General features: G+C 31.1%; 1 protein-coding gene and 1 long non-coding RNA gene across 2 annotated transcripts; one reads left to right on the top strand and one right to left on the bottom strand.

Annotated features, from left to right (window-relative positions):
• The first annotated feature begins 34 nt into the window (after positions 1 to 34).
• Positions 35 to 27,814, top strand: LOC111703548 (neurochondrin homolog). The gene is made up of 30 exons (XM_023475514.1): positions 35 to 171; positions 992 to 1,058; positions 1,740 to 1,822; positions 2,596 to 2,728; positions 2,965 to 3,043; positions 3,530 to 3,597; positions 3,845 to 3,879; positions 4,331 to 4,419; positions 5,456 to 5,572; positions 7,618 to 7,678; positions 10,074 to 10,120; positions 10,371 to 10,425; positions 10,577 to 10,664; positions 10,743 to 10,828; positions 11,442 to 11,502; positions 12,205 to 12,270; positions 12,788 to 12,848; positions 13,208 to 13,305; positions 16,165 to 16,274; positions 16,961 to 17,044; positions 17,221 to 17,316; positions 17,738 to 17,809; positions 20,165 to 20,245; positions 20,478 to 20,534; positions 21,279 to 21,359; positions 24,132 to 24,236; positions 25,555 to 25,683; positions 26,413 to 26,492; positions 26,816 to 26,954; positions 27,488 to 27,814. The coding sequence occupies exons 2-30, from the start codon at positions 1,010 to 1,012 to the stop codon at positions 27,614 to 27,616; spliced, it is 2,439 nt and encodes an 812-aa protein (XP_023331282.1). The 5' UTR covers positions 35 to 171; positions 992 to 1,009; the 3' UTR covers positions 27,617 to 27,814.
• LOC111703550 (uncharacterized) lies at positions 14,094 to 16,158 on the bottom strand. The gene is made up of 2 exons (XR_002765628.1): positions 14,473 to 16,158; positions 14,094 to 14,295 (listed from the first exon to the last, which is right to left on the bottom strand). It is a non-coding gene; the product is annotated as an uncharacterized LOC111703550 (long non-coding RNA).
• Positions 27,815 to 27,947: the final 133 nt, after the last annotated feature.

Here is a 27,947-nt window from a genome sequence, read left to right as displayed (position 1 = left end):
AGATATGCTTTCATTTTATTCATTAGTCTTTCATTTTCCATTTTTTCAGATCACAATGGTTGTTAAGTAGTGAATAATTAATTTATTAAAGGTTGAACTAATTCTATTTTCCAAGATAGTTAGAATAAACAAAATAACATCTTCATGAAGTGAACAAATTATATTTAACAGGTATGTAATGTATTCAAGATAATTAAATGTATATGGTCTTTCAAACTAATATAGATATTTTGCTTTTATTATTAGGTAAAATTTTAAAACGTCGACAACAATTTTAAAAACTTTATATAAAAAAAGTAATATTTTGGCATGGTTTTCTTCAGTGTACGTTTTTAATGATATCAATTTGCATGGTAAATGGAAGAATATTTTTAAATTAAAAATATTTTTAAAACTAAATGTATATAAAGAAGGTTATATTCTAGGTTGCGGTAAATGTAAGAATATATTCCAGGTTGTGGTAAATGGAAGATTATATTCTAGGATGTGGTAAATGGAAGAATATATTTTAGGCTGTGGTAAATGGCAAGATCATATTTTAGGCTGTGGTAAATGGCAAGATCATATTCTTGGTTGTGGTAAAAGTTAAATTATATTTTAGGCTGTGGTAAATGAGAAGATTATACTGTAGGCTTTGATAAATGTGAAGATTATATTTTAGGTTGTGGTAAATGGGAAGATTATATTTTAGGCTGTGATAAATGAGAAGATTATACTGTAGGCTGTGATAAATGTGAAGATTATATTTTAGGCTGTGGTAAATGGGAAGATTATATTTTAGGTTGTGGTAAATGTGAAGATTATACTGTAGGCTTTGATAAATGTGAAGATTATATTTTAGGCTGTGGTAAATGGGAAGATTATATTTTAGGCTTTGATAAATGTGAAGATTATATTTTAGGCTGTGGTAAATGGGAAGATTATATTTTAGGCTGTGGTAAATGTGAAGATTATACTGTAGGCTTTGATAAATGTGAAGATTATATTTTAGGCTGTGGTAAATGGAAGAATGACAACATCTCTTACAACCACCAGAATGGCCTCAGACGGTTCCCAAGGTGCAAGATAATTTTTTTAACACTAAGACCCATTCAAATGTGGAATAGAAAGATGGTATTTCAGCAATTTTATGTGTATTTGAAGCTGTTTTAACGTAAATAGTTTGACCAGTCGCCTGAAACCCAATCTGTGTAAGTTCACTGCACTATTGCTGTGTCAAATATAAATTGGACTATTTTATAAATAACTTGAGTCTAAAGGACGTCTTCTTATTCCACAGTTTTAAGAGCCTCACTTATTGGTTTATTTTGAACAAAATTAGCACAATTTGTCTTTTAAGTAAAGAAAATAATTTTTGAATTTGCTTTTTAAACAAGCTACGTAGGCTAGGGTTTGGAAGGTTGTTTGTTTTAGATTTAAGAATGTTCTAACTTCAATATAGTTCAATATGGTAAATATCTTTTGGACTCGATACCTAGACTTTTACAGAGATGGGTCACATGGGGGGGGGGGGGCATTTTCTCTTTGTAAAATATAAAACAATGACATAGTTTTATCATATTATTTTGTAAATTTCAAAATTTTACGAAGTCAAATTTTTTGAAGACAAAATTTAGTCAAAATTTGCCTCAAAAATTTTCTTATCATGTTTTGCGTTTATTGGACACAAACAAACAGACAGACAATCAAATTATATATTTTATATATAGAAGTCCAATATACAATGTTAATCCATTTAGCCGGGTATTCTAACTCTCCTTCAGAGACCTCAGCCACTGAGAGCAGATCACATTTGTGCGAACCTGTCAGGAAATGTATAAAGGTTAGAATTTTTTCGAAAAATAATTCCCCCCTCCCCCCCTTTGAAAATAAGTTTATTGGTCCAGAAGTTGTTTCTGCAAATTTTTTTTAGGGTTTTATTCATTGAAATGAATTTTTGGGTAACAAGTTTCAAAAAGAATAAAGATAAGTAACCTTTTGTTGTCAATTTTTTTTCCAAAATCATCAAAAATCACCCCCCCCCCCCCCCCCCCTAGAAATTACCTTTTTGATCTCAAAACACAGATCGCAAATTCCTACTGACGTCTGGTTTACCCTAAACAGACGGGGGGAGGGGGTCACCTTGACCTCCCCATCTGTTTCCATTTCGTACCTTGCAATGATTGTTGTGACATACTTTATGAAAGTGAAAGTGTCAATGGAAAAAAGTCTTAATTATTTTACTATTCTTGGATTTACCCTATTTTTTATTTAGTTGTCATTCCATTTGAAAGATTTTTTCTTGGATTCAGGTAAATCCAATGCGGAATTTGTTCAAAATAAGCGCCATTTTGTGTTTACATTGTGCACCTGCTGTGTACACTGTACGGTATTTTTAACAATTCATGTATAATTTTTTTTTAAAAATTTAACAAAAGTTTAAGAGCGGTGAATTTTTTTTTTCCTTAACTGTTTTGTCTTCTTTTTCTCTGATCATACATTTGTTTTCTGTTCTTCTCTTTTAGATCTACGCATTCTAATCTCTTGAAAGCTTGATGTACACTGACACTGTATGGTAAAGATAATTTTTTGCGGCATTTTAAAGTTTATGTACAGGTTCTGGAGAAAGCAGAGACAGATACAGAAAGGTTTGCAGCATTGTTCCTGGTACCTAAACTAGTCAAGACAGGGGATTGTGATAAAAAAGCAAGGATGCATTTAGTCGAAGCCATTGGATATTCATTTCTAGGTAAAGATTATCAAAACTGTTATTAAAATTAATGGTTTTTAAATCTCAAGTAAGTCTGAAGGATTAAATGTTTAAGAAAAAAAGATTTAGACAAATATAAGCATTTTTCATTTATTTATTTCAAAATCATTAATTTGCAAATTTGTTATGTTAAATCTGAAGTTCCAAACTTTTAGTTTTGAAAGCTCTTTAAGGAATGAAAGCTCTCTCTTTTTTATTTGTTTTGTTTATTTTAGCTCGAATGCTTCGGAGTAAAGATACCCCAGAGGGATGTTCACCAAGAATGTATCAATCCGTTGCTTTATCAGTTCTAAGGTATTAAGGGCATGTTTCGCCAAACTCTTCTTCATAATTTTTTTAGTTTGAATTTGGGGGGGGGGGGTTAAACAATTCTTGTTTTAAAATAGGCCATGAAAATCTGCCAAAATCAAGGTTCCGACTAAAATTGTTATAATGCAATTTATAATGTATTTACAAACAAAACGTTTTGTCAACAGTTTTTATAAACTTACTGTTCTAAAAATCAGTGTTTATCAAATTTTATCTACCTTTTATATACTTGCGGAAAAACAGAGTGATCATAAAAATCTGTTGAAATCAAGGTTTCGACTTATATCCTGTTAGTTCTCTTTGCTTGTAATGCACTTTATAATGTATTTACAAACAAAACATTTGGCAAATGTCTTACTTCTTACGGGTTCTTTATATGTTCTAAAAAACAATGTTAATCAAATTTTAGTTATCGTTTTATTTAAAGTTTAAATTGGTTAAAAATGTTTTTTTTTTAATATTTTTTTTAAGTTGCTTCGTAGCTGACGAAGAAATAATGACGAATCCTTCAGTGCTTTTCAATCTACCCGAACTGCTAGGAAAATTTCAAAAAAAAAACTCTATTTTTGACATTTTTTCTGAATTTTATTTTGCCATCAGAAAAAACATGCTCAAGTTAAATATTTTTTTTATTTTAACAATGGTATCTAAATAAAAAAAAATTTCACTACGATGTTTTTTTGACAAAAAAGGCGAATAGAGATTTTCAAATATTTAAAGTAATTCTTATTTTTGTTAACAAAATATTTTAGTGATATAATATTTTTAGTTGAAACTTTTTTATAGATATCATCGGAGATGCAGACAACGAAATATTCGAGGAAATAATCAACAACAAAATCGTCAAAATACGCAAACTTTGAAATGATGTTTTTTAAAAAATCATCTGAAAGACTTTTTTCATGTTAAACAAAATTCTGGCGAAATTATATATTTTTGATTAATATAAAGATATCTTTGATTTTTTAGAATATAATTTCAAGTATTTTTGATATTAAATAGATAATTGTTTTAAGATTTTAGAGATATCTTTAATCATTATGAAAACAATTTCAAATCTTTTTTGATAATTTTTACTGTTAGGACAATTTTAATTATTATTAGCATAATTTTGATTATTATTAAGATAGTTTGGATTATTATAAAGATAATCTTGATTATTATTAAGACAATTATGATTATTACTAAGATTTTTTTAATTATTATTAAGATAATTTTGATTATTATTAAGATTATTTTAATTATAAATAAGATAATTTTGATTATTATAAGGATAATTTACTGCTGATAAATGATGCGTATCAAGTTATAATGGCGGTAGTGTCTACGCAGAAAGGGCGCTTAGCTTTTATCTCTAACAGGGATCATACATTTATTCAATAAAATATTTTTAGTTATAAACATTTTTTCATTAAAGTTATAAGCAACAAATTTTTTAAAACCAGGCATCTTTTCTGTAAAAATAACAAAATTCCTGTTTCATTGGTGAATTTTGTATCTATAAATTATCCAATTTTGAATTATTCAGACATTCATTCATTTAATTATTCATCCTATCTTCTCTCCAGCAATATTAGCAATATTAGTAATTATTTGTAATGTCCAACATTATTAAATTCATTGCTTTGATTAAATTAGTTAATTTCTATCATTACGGATATAATTAAACTTGATTTCTGACAGTTGAGGTAAAATTTGATTATCTTGTCAGTTAGGATCTGTAATTAAAAATAGTTTCTAGACAATTCATTTAATTTTATTATATAAAATGTTTTACCTAAAGTTAATACTCAGTGAACCATCTCTCTGATAGAGGATGAATAAAAGAATGAATGAAAATATAACAGGGTAAATGAAAGGATAATGAATAAGTGAAATGATGAAAAGTCAAACAAATAAATATATAAATGAATAAATGAATGTATTTATAAATGATTAAATGCTTGAAAAAGGAGAAGAATAAATACATAACTGAATAGATGAATAAATAAATAAATAAATAAATAAATGAATAAATAAATAAATGAAAAATTGAATGAATAGAAAAATAAATAAACTAATGAATTAATTAATAATAAATTAATAAATAATTAAATAAATAAATAAATAAATAAATAAATAAATAAATAAAAATAAAAAAAATAAATAAATAAATAAATAAATGAGTAAATGAGTAAATGAGTAAACAAATGAGTAAACAAATGAGTAAATAAATGAGTAAATTAATGAGTAAATAATTAAGTAAATAAATGAGTAAATAAATGAGTTAAAAAAATGAGTAAATAGGTGAATAAATGAATTAATGAATTAATGAATAAATGAATTCATGAATTCATGAATTCATGAATAAGTAAATGAATGAATAAATGATTAAACGAATAAATGACTGCCATATAGAGGAATCCATTACCTATGTGAGATCAATGTGAAACAAACCTTCCAATGTGAAGACGCTCTCAAACTTATTCTAAATATTCTCACACTAGAGGGACATAAGTGCTGGCACTACTATAGGAATATAACACCACTCAGCTAAATGTTCTTAAACTTGACATTATTTTTGATTTTGACATTATCTTTGATCTTGACATTACCTTTGATCTTGACATTTCCATTTATCTTGATATTGCCAGTAATTTTGACATTAACATTGATATTTACTTTGCCACTGATCTTCTCATTACCTTTGATCTTGACATTACCTTTGATCTTGACATTTCCAATTATCTTGATATTGCCATTGATTTTGACATTAACATTGACATTTACTTTGCCACTGATTTTCTCATTACATTTGATCCTTAAATTGTCTTGATCTTGACATTAAAATTGATATTTACTTTGCCATAGATCTACAGAGTGAGTAAAAAAAAGGGGGAATAGCGAGATCTTGCATATATTAAAGCATTTTTTGGTAATCTTATTTTTAACAAATATGTATGAATTTTTTTATATTTATTTTTTGAAAAGCAATCTGATAGACCATATAAAAAAAACCGTGAAACTATTTTTTACTTACTCATCTTTAACAAATCTGTATGAAATTTTTGAATTTTATTTTTGCTAGGCAATCTGATAGACCCTAAAAAAAAACGCGAAACCATTCGTTCACTCAAAATTAAAAGAAATGAAAAACAAAAGTGCGGGAATATATTATTTCTATCACAACTTAAAATCTTAAACAGATCAGATCTGTCGTTTCGGAGAAATGCAAGAAATTAAATTCAGAAAATCCGAAATTTTATTTTTGAAATAAATCATTTTGATACATATTTGTCAAAAATGAAATTACCAAAAAAATGCTTCTATAAAATGCATGAATTCGCTATTCACCCTTTTTTTACTCACCCTGTGTATATTGCCTTTGATCTTGATATTGCCATTGCTCTTACATCACCTTTGAACTTGGCATTTCCTTTGATCTTAATATTGCCATTAATCTTTACTTTCCCGTTGATCTTAACATTGCCATTGATCTCAGCCTTTCTATTGATCTTGTCATTGCTATTAATCTTTTGCTTTTGATCTTTACATCGCAAATGATCTTTAAAGTGCCATTTATTTTAACATTGCCATTTATCTTTGCCTTTGATACTTGGTCTATGTTCTTAATATTGTCATTGCTCTCGACAAGGCAAATGATAATGGCATTGTCATTGATCTTGGAATTGTCATAGATCCTAATATTGCTAATGATATTGGTTTATCCATTTATCTTAACCTTGCAATTGGTCTTAATATTGCCATTGCTTCTTATATCGCCAATCGCCATGGACATTGTCTTAGGTCTTGACATTTTCATTAATCTTAATAATGCCAGTCTGGAGGTTCCACTTAGGCTTTCCTTTCAGATTTACACCTGATTTGATTTAATCCAGATAGAGCCAATAAATTGCTTTGAATGTCGAGCCATTATTTTCATTAATTTTGTCATTGTCATTTAATCTGACATATTGCCACAATGACGTCTATCTTGACTTTGACTTCGATCTTATCTGTAACAGTGAAGTCGATCTTGATATTGACCTTGACCTACACTGACGTCTATCTTGATATTGACATTGACCTAAAATGACGCCTGTCCTGACATTGATCTTAACCTACAATGACGTCTATCTTGATATTGACCTTAACCTACAATGACGTCTATCTTGATATTGACCTTAACCTACAATGACGTCTATCTTGATATTGAACTTGACTTACAATGATGTTTGTCCTTATATTGCTCTTGACCTAAAATGACGTCTATTTTGATATTGACCTTGACCTACAATAACGTCCGTCTTGGTATTGATCTTGACTTACAATGACTTGACAATGAACTTAACCTACAAATATTTCTATTTTGATATTGAACTTGACTTATAATGATGCCTGTCCTTATATTGATCTTGACCTACAATGACGTCTCTCTTGATATTGACCTTGACCTACAATGACGTCTATCTTGATATTAACCTTGATCTACAATGACGTTTATCTTGACATTGACCTTTACTTCTACATCAACGGGTTGACTCATATTCCCATCAGCTTGATGGGGTATATGTGTTCAGTGGACCTGAGGATTTCAACAATCTGATGGTGAAATTTTGCCGCGAGTTTTCCATACTGCAGGTATAGGAACAAAAGAAAGACAATAAACCAAAGTCTGTAAATCTTTTTTAGATTTTAGATGTAAGATATTTATACTCTTCTCTTGCCTCTATTTATAGAAGTTAATCCAAGGCTTAAATTAAGTTTATTAGATCCAGAAAAATAGAAACCACTTCCTCCTCCACCTTTCTCCCCCCCATCCCCCCCTCCCTCATCTTGTTCAGACAGTGTGGCCAAAGTACTAAAGTCCACTTATCGTAAAAATAGTTTTGTCTGTTGACATATACAACGGAATAACTTAGTGTCTAATCCCTGTATACTAGCAACTTGATAGCGTAAACCTTTTCATATTTTAAAAATCTAAGGGACAATGGGTTACAAAGATATAGAGACCAGAAAATCAGAGTTTGTGCCAAATACTCAATTTTTTTACTTAAAGCTTCTTAAACCCCTAGCGGAATTACTTTTTATTTGAACACCTTTGTTTTCCCTAAATTCAATTTAAAGTTCCTAAATTTTATTTAAGAGTTTGTAGTTAATATTACTACCATGTACCAGCATTTATTAATGAATACCATCTTTAAATTTTACCTTTTAGAAATAAAGGTCACGTGATAAGTCGGACCGTACCGATTTTCCCTCCATGTTTATTTACTCCGTGAATCTCCATGGAGGATAAATTAATTTAAAATCTAATCTTGTTTGTCTTTTTCAATTATTTATTCTAGACATTTTCATTTCCTTTATCAGGTTATCCAGCTATATCTGTTTATCTAACTATTAGTCTATTTATCAATCTATATATCTGTCTATCTGTCTATCTATCCCTTTATCTATTTATCTATCTGTCTATCTGATTATCTATCCCTTTATCTATCTATCTATCTGTCTATCTGATTATCTATCCCTTTATCTATCTATATATCTGTCTATCTGATTATCTATCCCTTTATCTATCTATCTATCTGTCTATCTGATTATCTATCCCTTTATCTATCTATATATCTGTCTATCTGATTATCTATCCCTTTATCTATCCCTTTATCTATCTATATATCTGTCTATCTGATTATCTATCCCTTTATCTATCTATCTATCTGATTATCTATCCCTTTATCTATCCCTTTATCTATCTATATATCTATCTATCTGATTATCTATCCCTTTATCTATCTGTCTATCTGTCTATCTGATTATCTATCCCTTTATCTATCTATATATCTGTCTATCTGATTATCTATCCCTTTATCTATCTATATATCTGTCTATCTGATTATCTATCCCTTTATCTATCTATCTATCTATCTATCTGATTATCTATCCCTTTATCTATCTATCTATCTATCTATCTGATTATCTATCCCTTTATCTATTTATCTATCTGTCTATCTGATTATCTATCCCTTTATCTATCTATCTATTTATCTGTCTATCTGATTATCTATCCCTTTATCTATCTATATATCTGTCTATCTGATTATCTATCCCTTTATCTATCTGTTCACTTGTTAATCATTTTATATTAAGTATTAATCTCTGTTTGTTTGTTTGTCCGATTAAACTCAAGAACCCTTGACCAATTTGTTTGAAATTTCCACTTGGAATTCTAAGGCATGTTTATAAAAAACTTTCTTCACAAAAACCGGAGTTTACATAATTAAAAATTTTTTTTTTACCTAACTCGGGCAAATTTCAATGTTTTTTGATTCTTAAAATTGATTTGAATTCAGAAATTCAATTCGGTTCAACATTATACCCGATTTGATAAGTTTCTTAAAATTTTCACTTTCACTTTCATTAGTGACTTTTTTCACATTTTTTAACATTACCTAGGCAGACTGAGCCTCCACTTTGCAGGCCGTGCCTCTGCTATGCAGACCGTGCCTCAGTTATGCAGTAAACGAGCCTCCAATATACAGCACAGCTTTTTGTCTGTCTAAGAATCTGCGTTTATGTCTGCTTGTCTAATGTCTAACCGTATTTATGTCTGTTAATTTTCGTAGATTTATATCTGTCTGTTTTTACTTTCCATCCATTTTTCTACTTGTCTTCATTCTTTCAAATTGTATATTGTTCAGAAGTTACGTTTGATTGTTTAAAATTATTTTATTTTTATACAAGTTTGAATGTTTATGTTTATCTTAACTTTGATTGTCTGATTGACCTTAAGTTTGATTATTTTAATTATCTTAAGTTTGATTGTTTTGATTGATTTTAAGTTTGAATATTTTGATTGATCTTAAGTTTGATTGTTTTGATTGATATTAAGTTTGATTGTTTTGATTGATCTTAAGTTTGATTTGTTTGACTGATTTTAAGTTTGATTTTTTTTATTGATTTTAAGTTTGATTATTTTAATTGATCTTAAGTTTGATTATTTTGATTATTTTGATTGATCTAAAGTTTGATTGTTTAGGATGAACTAAAGTTTGAGCTCTGTGATGTGATCAGAACAATTTTAAGGAAAACAATAAAAAAAAATATTTTAATTTTTTAATATTTTAATATTTTACATGATAGGTAAAAATAGATTAAATTCCATAGAAATTCAGTATTTTGAAGTTTTGGATATTGTACCAAGTTCAAATAAAAAATTATATTTCATGTGGGATAGAACTAGAATATTTTGTTGAGATTTGTTTTTCTCTTCCTCGTGTTTAAATATTATTCACATTTTGCGCTTTCTTGTGTACATTTTTTTTATTGATTTTAGAAGTTTTCCAAAAAGTAATTTTGACGATGAAGCATGGTTACCCTGGCTTCAGAAGGAAACATTAAAAACTACATTAGAATAAAATAGAAAAATTTTCATGATTTTTTTTCATCGCTAAAGTTTAAGGCTATCCAAAACAAAAGTTTCAAAGATTTTCTTGTAAATTTGGTTGATTTTGACCTAAGTTTTGAATGTTTCTGGTCTAGGGTTTACATGATATCCTATTTTCTAAAATTACAAAAAAACAAAGAGATCCAGCAATGATGCTGGTCGCATCCGTTATTGAAGTCTCAGGTACAAATCTTCTTAGTCATTTTTTGCTTGTGCATTTTAAATATTTGTTTGGCGCATTTATTAGTTTCTGTTTTGTAGATTTTGAATGGTGTTTGACGGATAACTCTGAGACCCAGGAGCGAAGTAGATTCTTTCTTATTATTCTTAATCTTGCTACAATAGAGGTATAGTTTATGTTCTAAGCTTCAAGTTTCTTTTTTCTAATCAGATATGCCGTATAGGCAAGATACATTCTTGGTTTTACAATGGCCCCTTTTGAAGAGCTATACTGTTTTCAGATTAAGTTATGATATACCCCCCCCCGTCAAAAGACAATCAATTTTTTTAAAAATTCTCAATCAAGCAAAAAAAAAACTTACTTTTTAGATGTTTTCAAGGGTTTAGTGCTGTTGTTATATTAATTATATTGTTGTTGATATGTTATTGAACAGATAATGATGTTGTTTAGGTTGTAATATTTTACCATGTTGCTGTTGTAGTTTTTTGTTTAATAATGTTGCTTATTAGTTGAATGTTGTGCTTCATATAACGTTGTTCTACGGGGATTATGTTATTTAGTTGATAATCTTGTTAAGTTGATAATGTTGACCTATTATGTGTTTTTGTTGTTCTTTAGTTAGTAATGTTGTCATCAAAGTGATATTTTTGTTGTTCAGTTAATAATGTTGGTGTGTATGTGACGATGTTGTTGCTCAGATGATAATGCAGGTGTTTAGGCGACACTTGTTGTTGTTCATAAGATAATGTTGTCATTCAGATGATGATGTTGTTGTTTAGGTGATAATGTTGTTAGAAGAACTCACATTAGATGAAATCATGGCTAACAGCGAACTCTTAGGAATCTTGACTATTTAGTATTTATTGGAAATGGTTTTTTTCTAAATTACGCTTTAAGATATTCAATATTCATTTATAAGTTCATAAAATCTTTCAATTATATAATTGATTCATGTCTTCTTTCCAATTAGCTTCCCATACATCTAAACCCTTTCGCAACAAGAGGTCATAATTGGGCTGGCTTTGCACTTGAAAGCTTCTTTAAAAAAACAAGTAACAAAGTGGCTATTCAAACCTTCAATTGTATGATCATGATTTTAGAAGAAAAAACTTACTAAGTGCAACATTGTTTAAGAATATATGAAATAAATTTTTTTTTAGTTTTTCTGTATTTCTGGACACCAACATGCATTTCCCCGTTGGTGCTAAAGGGCTAAGAAGTTCCTTTTTATCCCCTTTTTATGCAATATGTCAATATTCATTAATGATTTTGTTACGCAATTATGTAAAGAGGCTAGTTGCTAACAAACGAAAAAACTACTAAGGCCAATAAAATTTCCGAGTATTAGACCTGATTGTCTTATTTTGGTTTTGGAATCTAATTTGAGCTTGTAAAAGTTCTCAAATAATGGGTAAAAGAAAAATTAATTGTAAAATTGCAACAATAAAAACCATTAATTAGGATGTGGACTGGCCAGTGACAATATCTATGCACTAATCTGTGAAATTGTATTTCAAGCATAATAATAGCCAATGTTTTCAGTTAGCTGTTATTATATAATAGAGAGTGCTGTATCCTACATGGCAAGTGATAGGTTGCTCTTATTAGGTAATAGTTGCGTTTTAATTATTTAGGGGGATGTCAATGATTGATGATAAAGGTTTGAAATGTCAAGGGATTGGCTGAGATAGAGTATAGAGGTGGACTAGCATGGATGGGTTTGACAGAAAGATGTAAAATGTCTGTGGAGGCCCTTTAGTGCTTGATTTGATTTGATTTGATTTGATTTCTTGTTGTTGTTCATATATAATTGTCACATCGGGATTTGTACATTTTGATTGAGGTTGAACTTTTAACATGAGCTGTTAGTTTGTTCTTTACATCTGGTACTCAGAAACAAAAGAAATTACTGCTCCGAATTCAAAGAATTTGAGCAGCAGCTTAAATTTAAGCCGTCGCTTAAATATGGTTGGTTTTACTTAAAATTGTATTTAATGTTTCAAGATTTAAGCCGACGCTCAATTGAAACTGGTTTTTGGCGGATTTAAGACGTGGCTTAAATTCATTAAATTCGGACACTTCATATCAAAGTATTTAAGTGACAATGACCATAAAGATTTTCCAGATCATGGACAGAGAGGGCAGTTATATACAGCTATGAAGAACGGATTTGCTTCAATACTAAGGTACACCATAAAGGAGGGTTCAAACTAAAATATAAGTGGTAGAGAATGAACCAAAATTTAGTCATGCTACTTTTATATCTAACTTATATGATACCTCATAGGAAAGGAGTATCTCTTGTTAGTTAGCTAAATCAGAAAGAAACTAGTTACCAATGCAATTTAGGGTCCATATACAATATACATGGATTAAGGTAAATAACAAACTTTCCATATTCAGGAATATCAATAAAAAAGTAGTGCCATTTGAATTATGAATCAATTATGATTTATCCTATATCCCTTACTCAATTAAGATTGCACAATCCAAATACCCTGACTATTGGAACCCAGGAAATGCTAAACTAACCAATTACTTTTAGATTTCTGCAAGAATTATCAGAAACCCTGGGTAACCAAACACATCATCTGGAAGATCAACAGAAGAAATATTTTGTTTGTGCAACCATTCGTCTATTAGGTAAGCAATAGGGGCTTTTTGTACATTGATCAAATTAAACATGCAAGTATTTATGCAAATAAAAATGTGTTATCTTGTCTGTAATTCTTTTAAAATGTTCCAATATTTCTACCAAAAGATGTTGATTTTAATCTTCCCCACTGACCCTACATTTCAGTGGAAACCAAATTAGTGATAATGACAATCACTGGAATAACTGCTTGTGAGGTAGTGGGCACACTTGTTTCATTTCAAGTTTATTTGCTATTTACTTCTGATTTAAAAAGTGATCTCTAATTTGAGGAAGAGATGGGTAGATAAATAGATGTTAATGTGGTTGCAAACTCTTTTGGTTCTGAAAAAACATCAATGGTGTCAGTAAGACCTGTTTGAATTGGACCTTTCTGAACGGTTGAAACAAGAGTGATGTGGTGTGTGCCAATTTACAGCAAAGTCTGAAAGAAATGTTAAAAGGCTTCATCCATAATTAAATTTGAAAATGAACCGTTATAATCTATAGGGAGCAGCCAAATTCTGTTACTCATGAATGCCAAAATAAATTATAAGAAGAGAGAGATAAGTATATATTTTAGGGTTAGGTTAGGTTAAGACACGTTCTGGGCTGCGTGCTACAGCTAGGAAAGGCTGAGCACTGGGGCTAGGACAGGCTTGGGGGCTTAGCGCCATGGCTAGAACTGGCTCCCTCTGTCTTATAATTCATTGTGGCATTTTTGAGTAACAGGGTTTGGCTGCTGCCTAATCTATATAGCCCTCTTTTTATTTTTTTGGGAACACAGTAAGCACATAACTGAAATTTATATATATATATTTTAATTTAACATGTGAATAATTGGTAACAGCTACTTGGTCTGCAACAAGAATTTCAATTAAACTGGAGCATAATAACCAAATAAGCAATGGAACTGCTGACTATGGTCATAAAGGTTGTCTTCTCCACATAAAAGAGCCCAAAAGCATCGAATGGGTCCTCTTTGTCTAGCATGTTGATGACTAAACAATTAGTTAATATTATAAGGCTTTTTATTCCTGATTTTTTTTCTTATTGGGAAATTATTCAAATAGGAGTTATGTTACAAGTCAAAGTCCCATTTTTCCCCTTATGCTTTAGGGATAAGCGGATGTTGAAAATTTATACCCTGTAAATTTTACTATTAGTAATAAAATTACCTATTTGGATTCTAATCATATCAAATTCATCACAATCTAAAGCCATCAAACTAAATATGTTTCATTTCCAACTTAAATTCTAAATTTATAAATAGTTTTCTCAATAGGTTTGACAGAGTTGGATCACCAACTGCTTTCCTGAGATTTTAATGTTTTGAAGTTTCTTATGTAAAACAACATAATTTTCTTAAAAAAAAATTGAAAAATTAGATATAAAGAATGTCATAAAATGATCAACTTTTGTCTTTTAAGAAAGAATTTTAACACAAAAAAACCTGAAAAATCCTTGAGTGCTCAGGTAAAATGGTTAAAAATTATGCTCATAATATGTACCTCAGATTGTGACTAAATGATGACAGAGTTTGATGAGATTCATCACAGAAGCTTATAATGTAGTAGATAAGTAGAAGCATATTCAAGACACTTAGCACATCTGGTACTAAATACTGGTACTCTCCCTTAGCTACACCTCTTATGCCAATAAAAGTAATGTAAAGCATGTATATTGTCGTAAAAGAAAGTATGGTGAAGAGTAGAGGACTGAATCCCCTTTTTATTCTTCTTGTTTTCTCAACATGGGTAACAGACCTTTTAATCATTTCATGAACATCAGATATCTGTATGTTGGTTCCCTCTTCTATGATTGGTGAACAAACAAAGCTAATTACTAGCATGTTCACAGTAATTATTATTACATTTAACAAATAGGAGGTTAAAATTAAAATTTGAAGTGATAAATTATTGGAGGAATTGGAAACATTTATAACAGTTACAACTGCAAACATGATGACATACAACAGTAGCCAATGCTTTTTGGCTAGTTTCTTTCTGCTCAGTGATACTTGAGACTTGTCCAGTAAGTGGGCTGTAAAAATTGGACACAACAACGAAACTACAATATTTTGAATGCTGTTAAAGTAACCAGCAATCTTTGCCATTAAATTTGTCTGGTGTCCTGAAGATATTTCATCAGAAACTTGTATATGGGTATAAACTAGGCAAATGGTGGGTAAAATACCAAATGCCAGATATGCCATGACAGTTTTCCATGACAAAACTTTGAACTTCAGGTATCCTTCTTTATCCTCAGAAACTGGAATCAAACCTAGAATGATAAGAAATAGACCTGAGAAGGGTTATTTGTCCAACATGAAAAGAACAGATTCCTTCGGGAACAAAACTGATTTTGCTCGTTAATAAAATTTTTAATCCATTTGGAAAGAGGTTTTTTTATATATGTAACACCTTTTTTTTGTTTTTAACAGAAAGATGGGTTCCAGAACAGTCAAGGTATTTTTAAAGAAATGTCTACTTTGTTTTAATAATAATAATAATTGATTATACCTATGTATACAAGAAATTTGATTATATTAAAGGATCTCCAGTAGTCAATAAAGTTTGAAAACATGATAACTGTGTGTAGGTTCTACTGTACTGACGACAGCAGTGCAACTATGTAAAAAGGTTTACACAAGTCCTGCCCTTAGCAAACATTTCTTTTTCATTATCTGTTATTTTAATCAATAAGTTATTGGACATTATAGTGAGAATTTGGAACATTAAAATAAGGAATATGTTTTTTATAGTTGCATTTTTCATAATGAATCATAATCAAATTCATGATAATGGTGATGTATAACATTAAGGTTATGATCATGATGATGGTCTCTATGATAACTAATTTGATGCTAGGTGCCTGGTTGTCTGAAGAGAGTATGGCAATGAGAGAGGAGGTGTGTGAGATTCTACCATTTATCCTCACACTCTCAAACCAGACCTTTGAAACTCAAAAGCTTACAAAGGTACTTGTTAAACCTAGATCTAGCTTTAAGAGTGACACCCTAAACTATGCTTTCAGTGCGTGCAGCAGTGAAAAAGCTCACAAAGGTACTTGTTAAACCTAGATCTAGCTTTAGTCCTGACACCCTAAACTATGCTTTCAGTGCGTAGAGCAGTGAAAAAGAAAAAAGTGCGATTTTAGAGTGAGACACCTCATTGCAACAGTTCACCTCCCCCTAGTGTTTACACCATTTTAACTCAATTTTAAGACATTAAAATCAAATTTTTTACACTTTCCTAATATTTATTAATGTATTTTGTTGTTTGAACAAACAGGTTAATAATTATCTATGTCTCGGAAAGGAAAACAACAGTTGTGAATAAATTACTTTAGTAGTACATTTTACTTTATTAGTACATTTTACTTTATAAGTACATTTTACTTGATAAGTACATTTTACTTTAGTAGTACATTTTACTTTAGTAGTACATTTTACTTTAGTAGTACATTTTATTTGCATTTGTATTCTAAATGTGTGTCTAACATTGTGTGTTGAAATGGTGAAAACTCTTTTGGGAAGTGAACTGTCGCAGGAAGGTGAAATGATGCAGGTCACTTTCAATGAGTAATTTGAATAAAGAATGCTTTGAAACGACAGAAAAGGTTGTTACTGAGTTTTCAATAATTTAACAACATTGATTTTCTTAGTTATCTATGCTACCCGGAAGAGGGTATACAGACTCAAGTGATTTCACAGAATCCAATGCTATGATGCAGGGTCAAGGAGCACAGGTAACTAATATTTTATAAAGGGACTGTATTTGTAAGCGCAATTTAAAGTGACCCTCCGTGCAAAGATGGCAATGCCCTATTCACAACAGTACCCTCTAAAGCTTTGTCTGATCAAGGAATTAGATATATATGTTTTTGTGCAATGTTTTCAATCTACTGAATTCATGTTGTTCTAGATAACCCCGGACACGCTAAGGTTTCTACTCCCTGCTCTTTGTCATCTTATCTCAGAGGAACCCTCAAGGCAAATTCTTATTGAGATGAAAATTCAGGTAAGAGACAAGATTGTAAACTAATTGTTTACGTTGATGTTGACATTGACGTTAACATTGATAATGACGTTGACTTTGACGTTGAAATTGACGTTAACATTGATAATGACGTTGACGTTGACGTTGACGTTGACGTTGACGTTGACGTTGACGTTGACGTTGACGTTGACGTTGACGTTGACGTTGACGTTGACGTTGACGTTGACGTTGAAATTGACGTTAACATTGATAATGACGTTGACGTTGACGTTGACGTTGACGTTGACGTTGACGTTGACGTTGACGTTGACGTTGACGTTGACGTTGACGTTGACGTTGACGTTGAAGTTGACGTAGACGTTGACATTTTCAATGCTGTAGAACGAAGGGTCCTAAATTTATTAAGTTGATCACAGCGTGACATGATTTTCTGAATTTTTAGGAGATTTTGTACGCTTACCTCTCTTACCATTGGACGATATTTGACAGCTATAAGAAGTGGTTAGATGACCAGGTATACTAGAATATTGTTAAAATGATCTGTAACTGGAGATCCATGCTTTATCCTAAGATTCACGGCACAAAAGTTCTTACTTCTGTGCAGTTTTTCTTTGATAAACTTTATCTTTCAAAATTATTGTTTTTGGATTAGATTATAAGTGGAAACATAAAAGATAGCGGTAGAAGTACTAAATGAAATTTTTGTACTATAGTTCAGTTATTATTATTATTCGAATGTTATTGCGGAACAAGATCCGTGTTCCAATCAAATTAATCTTACGGTTTTTGTAAACAAAAGTGAGCTAACGAAAGGGTCATTAATTTTACAAAATTTAATATTGTCTTAGCATAAAAGTGACCTATATCAAGAAATATTTAAACAAACATAATTTCACAGTAGAGTACCACTGAAACATTTTGTATTCATGCCAGAACGAAACTTTAAGATGATGCTGTGAAAACCAATTAAAAGCGGAATAATTGTCAGCTTTGTTCATTCATAAATAAAAGATACCGTTAAGACGACAGTCATGGCACAATATCTTTGTCACCACTATAGCCAAACAAACGGTGCTAGAGAGCAGATTGTATGTCTTGTGCATTGTACATGAACCAGAAATAATAATTTTATCCTTACTTCTATAGTTCTTTGTGAAAATATCCCACCTTTTCTTGATATTTTATCCGCAGAATGACCAGCCTGCCATTTTTAAAGCCAATTTTTCATATGCGCTCATCTGGAATTATAAGTTTTTGAGCGATCAAAAAACCTAAATAATATAATATTAAAATCTTTATACAATAATGATCTACATACTTATGTTAAAAATATATCCTTCCTAGAATTTGCCAATCTAGAAAAAAGGTTAGAGTTTAAAATATTTAGATTTTTCTTTTGTTAAGTTTTTAATCAGTTTAAAATTAATGCATAATAAGGAATCTTTAGTCTTTGAACAATATTAAAATGCAGAGGACACACAAGGACTTACGTTGGCAACATCCAGGCTAGACTTCTCCTGTTGATGCTTTTTCTGTTTAGTGGAGTTCCTTGATTAGTAGAATCCTTGACCCGTTTAGAGGTGGATCCCGAATCCTCAGTAGTTGAATCCTTGCTCCTTCATGTTTAAGTACCGATCAGTAGTTGAATCCTTGCTCCTTCGTGTTTACATACCGATCAGTAGTTGAATCCTTGCTCCTTCGTGTTTACATACCGATCAGTAGTTGTTAACCTGCACAGTTTTTAAAATGTTTACTTTTTCTTGCCTTTTTCGGATTATGCTCAAGTTTAATGCTCAAATTTACTCTATTTTATCAATGTTTTTAAAAGTTATTTTTGACCTTTAAGGTTAGAAGAATATCCAAACTTATGCCGATTATCCTTGCATAATCACTCTGAAACATTAATACTTCAAATATTTAAGAATAAAATAAGTTTTTTACTTCTAGTTTTAAAAGTTGTGAGTGGTGAATCACAAAAAGTTTCTTCAAAGTTCCAAGAGCTCATCAGTGTCTGGTTTGTTCTATCACATGTTTCTGTTCACTTCACCTTAACATGGGGTTTATTATTTTTACATTCTTGGTTTTAAATTCGATTTGGGATTTAGATAATGTATCTAGAAGATTAGCAGACTTCTTTTCACAATCCAATCATGGAATTTTCTCGGTTATACAACATAATATATCACAGTCTTTTCATTTTGTTCTGGGGGAAGGTTTTTGCGAAGGGGGTTGCTCATGTTGATGGGTTTAAAATGAAACATTGAACGGTGCCGCGTTTTCAAATATTAAATCGATTTTTTTATAAAACTTTTTTTAACCCTTCAAAGGCTGGGGGGTCAGGGGAGAAAAAAGGCCTTAGAGAATAGGTATAGAGTTAAAATGCATGTTCACAGTCCAATTTTTCAAGGCCAGCTCATTGAAGAAAAAAATTAGATCAATAGCTTGGATGCTAGGAATAATGATAATAATTTGGATACTAGGAAGGGTTGAAAAAATCCCAAAAAAAGAGTTTAAAAAAATGTTTTAAAAAATTTATTTTATACAAATATCAAAGTGTGACTCATGTTGCTACATCCATTGTTCAAGGGCTTTTCAAAAATATAGTTTTTAGATCTGTAGCTTTAGTCATAAAAAAGTTATGGGCGTTTTTAGGATTTTTTTTACACAGACCAGACTGACCTTACCGACATGTACCCTACTCTATGCATAAAAAAAATTTAAACCCTTTAATTTTCTATTTATTAAAAGTCAAAAAACTTCACGGTGATAGGGCCAAAAATGATAGTGCTAGGGCAACAAAACTAGAGGGGGGAGGGTCGCCTTACACCCCGCCCCCAGCCTCTTCAGGGTTAAATATATATTTTTTTAGGCTGAAGCAGAGGACAGTGCTGACGTGGCAGAACCATTTTATATGATTGATAATGCTAAATTCGAGATGGTTAATTCTAAAGTAAGTTTTCCTTTTTTTCATAAAAAGTTTTGTTTTACTTGTTTATTTCTTTAATATGAATAATTTATTTTTTGTTTCATTTTTTATTTATTATTTTCTTATTATTTAGTCTTAAATCTTAAATTCCTTTATTGATTCACAAATTTTTTTCAATAATTTTGTTATTGTTTTGTTCAATACTTTATTATTTACTAATATTTACTTTATTTATTGTTCAAATTGGTTTGTTCAGTATGCGATGACGACTATCTGTAATATTCTGATGAACCTAATTGTCCTCGAAACTAAAGTAAGTTATTATTTTTAAAAAATTTAGAAAAAAAACTCTTAGACTTCAAATTTCAATATTTTTCTGTGATTAATGAATTTTTGAAAACAATCTATCTTGGGGATACAAATTTTTCAATTATTAAAATCATGACTTGAATATTTTTCCTGTAAAAAATTTATTTCTAAAAACAATCCTTTCATCTTTGGAATACATTTGTTTCCATTATTTTCGCAAGCTTTAAAAAGTAAACTTTTTTTTTATTTTGACATAATTGATTTTCTATGAAACAACCTTTTTGTTATCATCATTATGGGATACAAATTTTCCATTATATTCGCGAGCTTTTTAAAATGAACTTTTTTTCAATACCTTGATTTTTTTCCTGTGAATATTTTATTTTTGAAAACAAGATTTTTGTCATAATCATAATAACAAGTGACCTATCCTTTAAAGAGATGCATGTTTGATTTAAACGGTACCCTCTAAAGCTTTGTCTAAGTAAAAGTGTTAAAGATATCTTTCATTTTTGATTTAAAAAATGATCATTTTAAACTGTGGTTTTTTTAAGTAACTTTCCAATTTTGTGCAGGGGAGCTTTTTACAACGAGAATGCACCTCGAACAATGGGAGGAGAGTGGCCGGTGGGAGGGGGGGGGGGTTGTCATTATTGCTTTAAATTGCGAATACAAATTTATTTTCCCTTTTTCATGCTTCTAATTTTTGATGTAAATATTTCATTTGAAAATAATGCATTTGTTGCAGGCAATAGAGGAGGAACAGATATTTTTTCATCTTCTAAAGTTTATTATGAATACTCTTCCATCACTGGAGAATAACGGAGAGGTAAGTTGTTCACTTTACTGACTGACTTAATAAGAATGTGTCGAAAAATTTTCGATGATTATACGTTGTAATATCTGAATGATTTGTTTCGAATTAAATTGGTTTTTTTTACGATCTGAGTCGTATGTTGCAACTTTCTGAATTTGTATGGACGCTACGTTCTTCGGTAAGAGTCGTTTTTAACAAATTTCTCCTTAAAGACGCAACAGATAGAATTAAGAATTAAGTAGCTTTCACCATCGATAATTTTTGGCCGGAAGCCTATACCCCCTTTCATTTGTCGCGAACACTCCATTTAACTTCTATCTTTATGTACTTATTTAAGGCTTGTCTGTCAAACTCTATTCAAAAAACGTAAAAACGGCCAAATCAGTCGCGAATTTTGTGTGGCAACTATTATGACCCCTATAAAGGTTTATGATCGGTCAGAATTTCAAAGTCATACAAATTTAAACGGCTATGAAATTTATCAAGACCGGATCGACTTAAAAGTGTCGCCTTTGGTTTGACCTTAATAATGAACTTATCCTTATTTTGTGGCCCTAGATATGTACAAATATTTTAAAACATTAATAAACTTGCTTTTAAACTTCAGTTTTTAAGAAGCAATTTTCATATATTTTTGCGTGAGAATTTACAACCTTTGGATCACTGTGATATATGTTAAGGTTATTGTGCTGTATTTTTTAATGCATTTTTTTACCATTTTGACCATCCGTAAACATTAAAGATTTCCCTTGGGTGATATAAGATCCCGCAATAAGTTTGGACCCGATCTGTGTGCTATCTAAAATTTTTGAGATACTCTAATGTGATAGCATAAACATTATTTGCACTTGTCAGAAGACTGCCACCCTTTATGCACTACATTTGATGAACAACTTGTTGGTTATAATTTATTCATCTTCATCCAGTGAAAAACTAAAATATTTACAATTAATTAGATTCACAAGTAAACAATTTCTATAAATCTTAATGTGTTAATTTAAGATAAAAATTATGGCTGCACTTTTTAACCAAATAAAACATTATTTAAAATCTTAATGTGTCCATTCAAAATTGCATATTATTGTAAAACTTTTAACCAAACAGAACATCTTTAATAAATCTAAACTTGCCTATTTGAAACTGAAAATTGTGTCCAGACTTTCAAGGAATTTAACTCACTTTGATGGTCTCTAAGTGGCTTCTTGGTATCTCTATAGATCTATCCTCGTAGATCTGGTTTAGATTTCTCTGGGATAGTTACCAGATCTCTTCTCCAGGTACTCTTCTAAATAAGTTTGGAGATTTGTTTAATCTGGCAGGGCTCACACTCAGTGAGAATAGGCTGATAAGTATCTGCTTATTTTTATCAGTGATAATCTTCTAGCTGATTATCTTGATCAGAACATTTTCTAGCCCTGTTCTTCTTAGTAGTATCCAGGGGTATAGCTGATTTGACCCATTTCTTCTTAGGACAGCTGATTGCAGGTACAGACAACTTATAACTTCAGGGTTTGGTCTGCAGTCTCTCCATATACATCTTAGTAGAGGATTGGCTGAGTAGACCGAGGAGGATAGTGGCTGATTATCTTAGTAGGTTAGTTGCTACTCAGGCTGACACATCTTAGTAGTAGACTGAGGGCAGAATAAATAGATGCTGGGGGTGATGATCTTTGAAGGTTACTTTAATCCAGACTCATACATCTTAGTAGAAGACTGGAATATTTAGGTGGAGGATTGACTGACTGTACATCTTAGTAGAAGGTTGCTCAATTGTGTTGGCTGATTATCTTGATAATAACTCTGGTTCACTATTTCTTAGTAGGAGACTTATAACTCTTAGTAGGTGAATTGGGCAACTTGGTAGAAAGCTGATCAGTATATTAGCTGATTATCTTGGTGATAATTCCAATCTGCTACATCTTAGTAGGAGACTTTGACATCATAGTAGAATGATTTAACTGTCCAGGCTGATTATCTATATTAAGGTTTCAGCTTAGGGCAGTTTACCAATCTTGGGAAGATTCAAAGGTTTAAAAGTACACTTTGCAGAAGGTTGAGCATTTTCCCTGTAAATATAAGGGTATAGATCTCCTTTAATGAAAGTCTGGGACACGGCTGTGGAATAAAACATTTACAAATATAACACAAATTACAGAATATATATATCTAAAATGGGTTGATAAAATTGGCTTCAGATTTCAGATCTTCTGGGTTATCTGTCTTCTGAGTTGGTTACAGATTCATCTAAAATAGTAGTTGTAGAAATAGCTGGTTTTACAATCTGTTCAGTCGTTTTGACGTTTATTGCATACAAACGGACAGACAGACAGACAAGCAAAGTATAGTATAATTAGATACTAGCTTGGGAACCCAGTGTGGCACAACAACAAGAGAGTCTTAGTTGGTCCAACCGTTTACCCGCTCCTTGTCATAAATTACAGTTTTAGCTATTTTTCCCGTTCAAAGTTGACCCACTCACCATAGATTCTTAAAACAAAGCTAAGAAAACTCCCGAGGGCCTCCCGAGTTCCCCAATCAAAATTTGAGGCAAATCAATCCAGGGGTTCCTGAGTTATGATCAAAGAAACAAACAGAGATTACAACTTGATATATATATAGATATAGATATAAATTTGGAGATCTCATTTCTAGGGGTCTTTTTAGATTTATCTTCTTATTCTTATTCTTATCAAGGACGACCTTCAGGGCTTCAAGTCGTCTTACTACTTTCATGTTTCGTGGGACACCCTGTATCTGTTTGAGGTCTTCTATAATTATGATTAGGTTCTTGTGCTGTATGGGAACCTTGTTGTGCTGGGTCTACTGATTCTACAGAAACACAAGAGAAGGCCTAAATCTACAGATTATTCAATCTTCAGATATATTCAGGTAGATTTAGATGATATGTTATATTTATAAATATTATATTTATATTTGAATAATTTTAACTACTGAAAATCGTCGTGAGAACGATCCATTTTGTTAAGTATAATTCTTTTTTGAAAAAATATAGAGTTTAAAAACGGAAAGAAATATTTTTATTTAATCTAACTCGATGCTGCCGAGGAGTGTTTAAAACACGAAACAATATTGTTCAGCAATAAAAAAAAATGGAAAAATAATCTACTAAGTATATAGATTTAATTTAATAAAAAGTAATTCAGCAAATATTTATATCGGTATAACACATAGCATAGTACAAAGGTATTTTAGATTGACTATAAATTATAATGCTATTACTTTAAAGGGGTTTCGAAGCGCCATAAATTCTTATAAATGAGTTTAAAGTAGGGAAAATTTTAATAACCAGAGTATGAAATGTTGTATGTAGAAGAAATATTTACTTTACTATTATTTTAAATACTATTAATGGCATAAACAATTCATATATTAAGAAGCAATTAGTAAATTATATTTTTTACGCCATTAGATCATAAAGTTCGTTTTGCTTACAATGTCATTCATGAAAAATAAGCACACAAAAACCAGATTACAAGCTACAGAAATATTGTTTATTTTATTTTTTTTATACTTTATATTTTATTGAAGATCTATTGAGAAGAACTTTCTAATACATAATAAATCAATCACAACTCTGAAGATGCTGTGTGGTTTCCTTTTGTCTATATTGGAGTGGAATATACATTTTGTGATAATTTTATAATTTTCATAATTTTCATTACATTAATTGTCGTTCTTTGCTGATTATTTCTTAAGGAGGCCTACCCTTCACTTCTACGGAATAATGGTTGATTGTTTATAATTGTTTATCTCGTATTGTTAACTTCCAAACCGTGCAATTTCCCAAGCGACAACTTTCGAAGTCCGTCCTAGCCGCAGTGCTCGGCCACCCAACCCGTTCTAGCCGAAGCGATCGGCTTTTAGCCCATCTTTGTCTCAGAGCTCGACCCCCATTGCAGCCTTGGTAATTGGGGTCCATTCTCAATAACGCAAAAATAGCGCGCAAAACTTACTATGTAGCCGGCTAACTTATCTAAACAAATTCAAAGATTAACGTGTTGCATGCCACAGCAAACAATCGTATGGTAGGACATTCTATGTTGTAATGGATATTAATTGGACATTATTCCGCAGAAACTTCCACCAAAAGTTTTGCATGTTTTTAAGGATTTTTTTAAAAATTAACATAAATGTAATTTTTCTTAATTTTGCGCATGGCAATCTTATATCTGTGTTGACCCTCTAGGCTGTGGTGAGGTTCCTCTGGGACGCCCACAACTGTGAGGAGGCAAGAGAGGAGGAGGAGCTGGTCGTCTCCGCCCCTTACATCGAGCACTGGAACGATCTCATCGATCTCTGGTACCTGGGGATGCAGGTCAGCAGCTGACACTAAATATTATAATTAGAAATTTTATATTTGGGACGCTAGATATTAGACTGCGACGTTAGACGCTATATATTAGATATTTAACATTTTGAACACTAGACGTTGGACTTAGACATGAGATATTAGAATTCACATTTGGGACACTAGATATTAGACACTAATTATTTGATTTATAGACACCAGATTTTACACACGTAAAAGTAGTTGCAAGTAGGGTATCTAATCGGAATTCTGTTGCGCGGAATTAAGCGCAATTGTTCTCGTATTGTGCGGAAGTTTGAGGAATTGCACGGAAATTACAGGGCCCGCAATTGCGCGCAAGCCGCAAGTAAAATCCACTTAAGTTGGAAACCCTAGTTGCAAGTGGCTGGAATTAAACACAGGATTTTAGACATTTTATTCTTGACTCGAGTCACTAATAACAGACGTTAGACAATGGATAATAAACACTTGAAACCATGGTATGCATGTCAAACTAAAGTAAATCTTATGTAAGATTTAAATATTTTATGTTTTCAATCACAACTCCTTGATAAGATTTAGAGAAGACCAAACATGTTTGAAATTTTAATTTGTAAATGGATAATTTTCATTTCTAAAACTTATCCGTAAAAGTCGCTCAAATATTGTCGCAAATTTTACATCTCCTTCTGTCTAGTTTTATTGTGCTTGATCTTTTTAAAATTTTTATTATCAATATTGTTTACAAACATGTAGGTTCTCTCTAACGTACTGCAAACAGTTCCCTGGCTGACTGATTTTATTGTGGATTCTGGTTGGGCCCAGGAGATTGTCAGGTAAAAAAATTCCTTTATTCCTGACTTCTAGAATTTCTGACATTTTGATATTGCATTCCCCCCTCCCCCTCTTTCATTAGAAAATGTACACCTGTTTAAAAAGTATCCTCCAAAATGTTCTGTGTACATTTATAAAGGGGGGGGGGGAGCTACTACTATTTATTGCTAATTTTACAATTATAGTTACTCATCTTTATTGTTCTACTTATTGGTCTCATTTTGACCAGTAGTCTCTGTTTTTGCTCTTTCATAGGATTTCTTAAAACCTTCATTCACAATTCTTTTAAATTGAAAACAAAATAAATCCACAAATTTTCTTCCAGAACCCTTGGTAAGGTTCGACCCAGTCGAGTAGAGCGCGGAACATTATCTGCCTTCGAGGATTTTCTCTCCGCCCTCGTCCGCGGCAACTCCGAGGTGGCAGCTGTCCTCAAGGAAAACGGAGTCATCAACGTTTGCCAGGTATTTGCACTGTCCNCCCCCACCCCCTCTATGTGTGTTGCAAGGATTGTTTTTGCTTTTTTATCTTTGTTTTTTCCAAGAAATCACTTTCCAAAAAAATTGAATATTTTTATTAAGGGACTGTTAGCTTAATTTCAAGTTACCCTACCTGCAAGATGACAATGCCCGATTTATAACGGTTTTTGTCTGATCAAGTATGAATTAGAGATGAAGTTTATAATTTAAAAAAACTGATTAATTTTTACAGAGTTTTTTACAACAAAAGAAATCTTGCGCATTTCTACTTTAGGGAAACATGTGAAATTTAATAATCGGAATTAAATGACAATATCTTCTACATTAGTGATCTATTAAAGGTTTCAAGGGTACCGGTGTGAATCACGCACAACCATTGTGCGTGTATGGTCACTTTCAATTACGCATACAGTCCCTTTAAAGTTTATTCTGAATCATAAATAATGTGATCATGGTTTTGAGACCCTTGAATGATTTAGAAAGTTACAATTTAAAAAACGCACATTTTCTTTTTTTAGTTACATAAGATGAAAGAGTTGAGTTCTGTGCTACAGGGTGTAGAAGCAGAAAAGAAATCTGCTCTACAGGGTGTAGAAACAGAAAAAAAATCTACCCCAGAGAAAGATGCTTCTAACGGAAAAGAATAGAAAAAAAAGAAAAATATACAGGGTTAGCATATACTGACGATACAATCGTTATTTTAGTGTGGTTTTTTTTCAAATATTTTCGCAACAAATTTGAGTTATGTTGTACTAATACATCATTTTCTATCTGAACGGTACCATGCATAATTTCGATTCAACTACATTATACTTACAGTGTACATGTCATATGCAGCTAGTAATGTGCAATGTGCATCGTTTTCATACATTCAGGGTTTTTTCTTTGTATCCTATAGATAAATCCATTTAGCTTTATTGCAAATTTTTTCTACCAAATATTTAATCAATCGTATTTGTTGAAATATTTGGCCAGGTT

This window comes from Eurytemora carolleeae, unplaced genomic scaffold (assembly GCF_000591075.1).
Source record: "Eurytemora carolleeae unplaced genomic scaffold, Eaff_2.0 scaffold544, whole genome shotgun sequence".
Taxonomy (NCBI): Eukaryota; Metazoa; Arthropoda; class Copepoda; order Calanoida; family Temoridae; genus Eurytemora; species Eurytemora carolleeae.
Note: the sequence above shows the minus strand (reverse complement) of the source record. Positions and strands in the feature narration are given on the sequence as shown.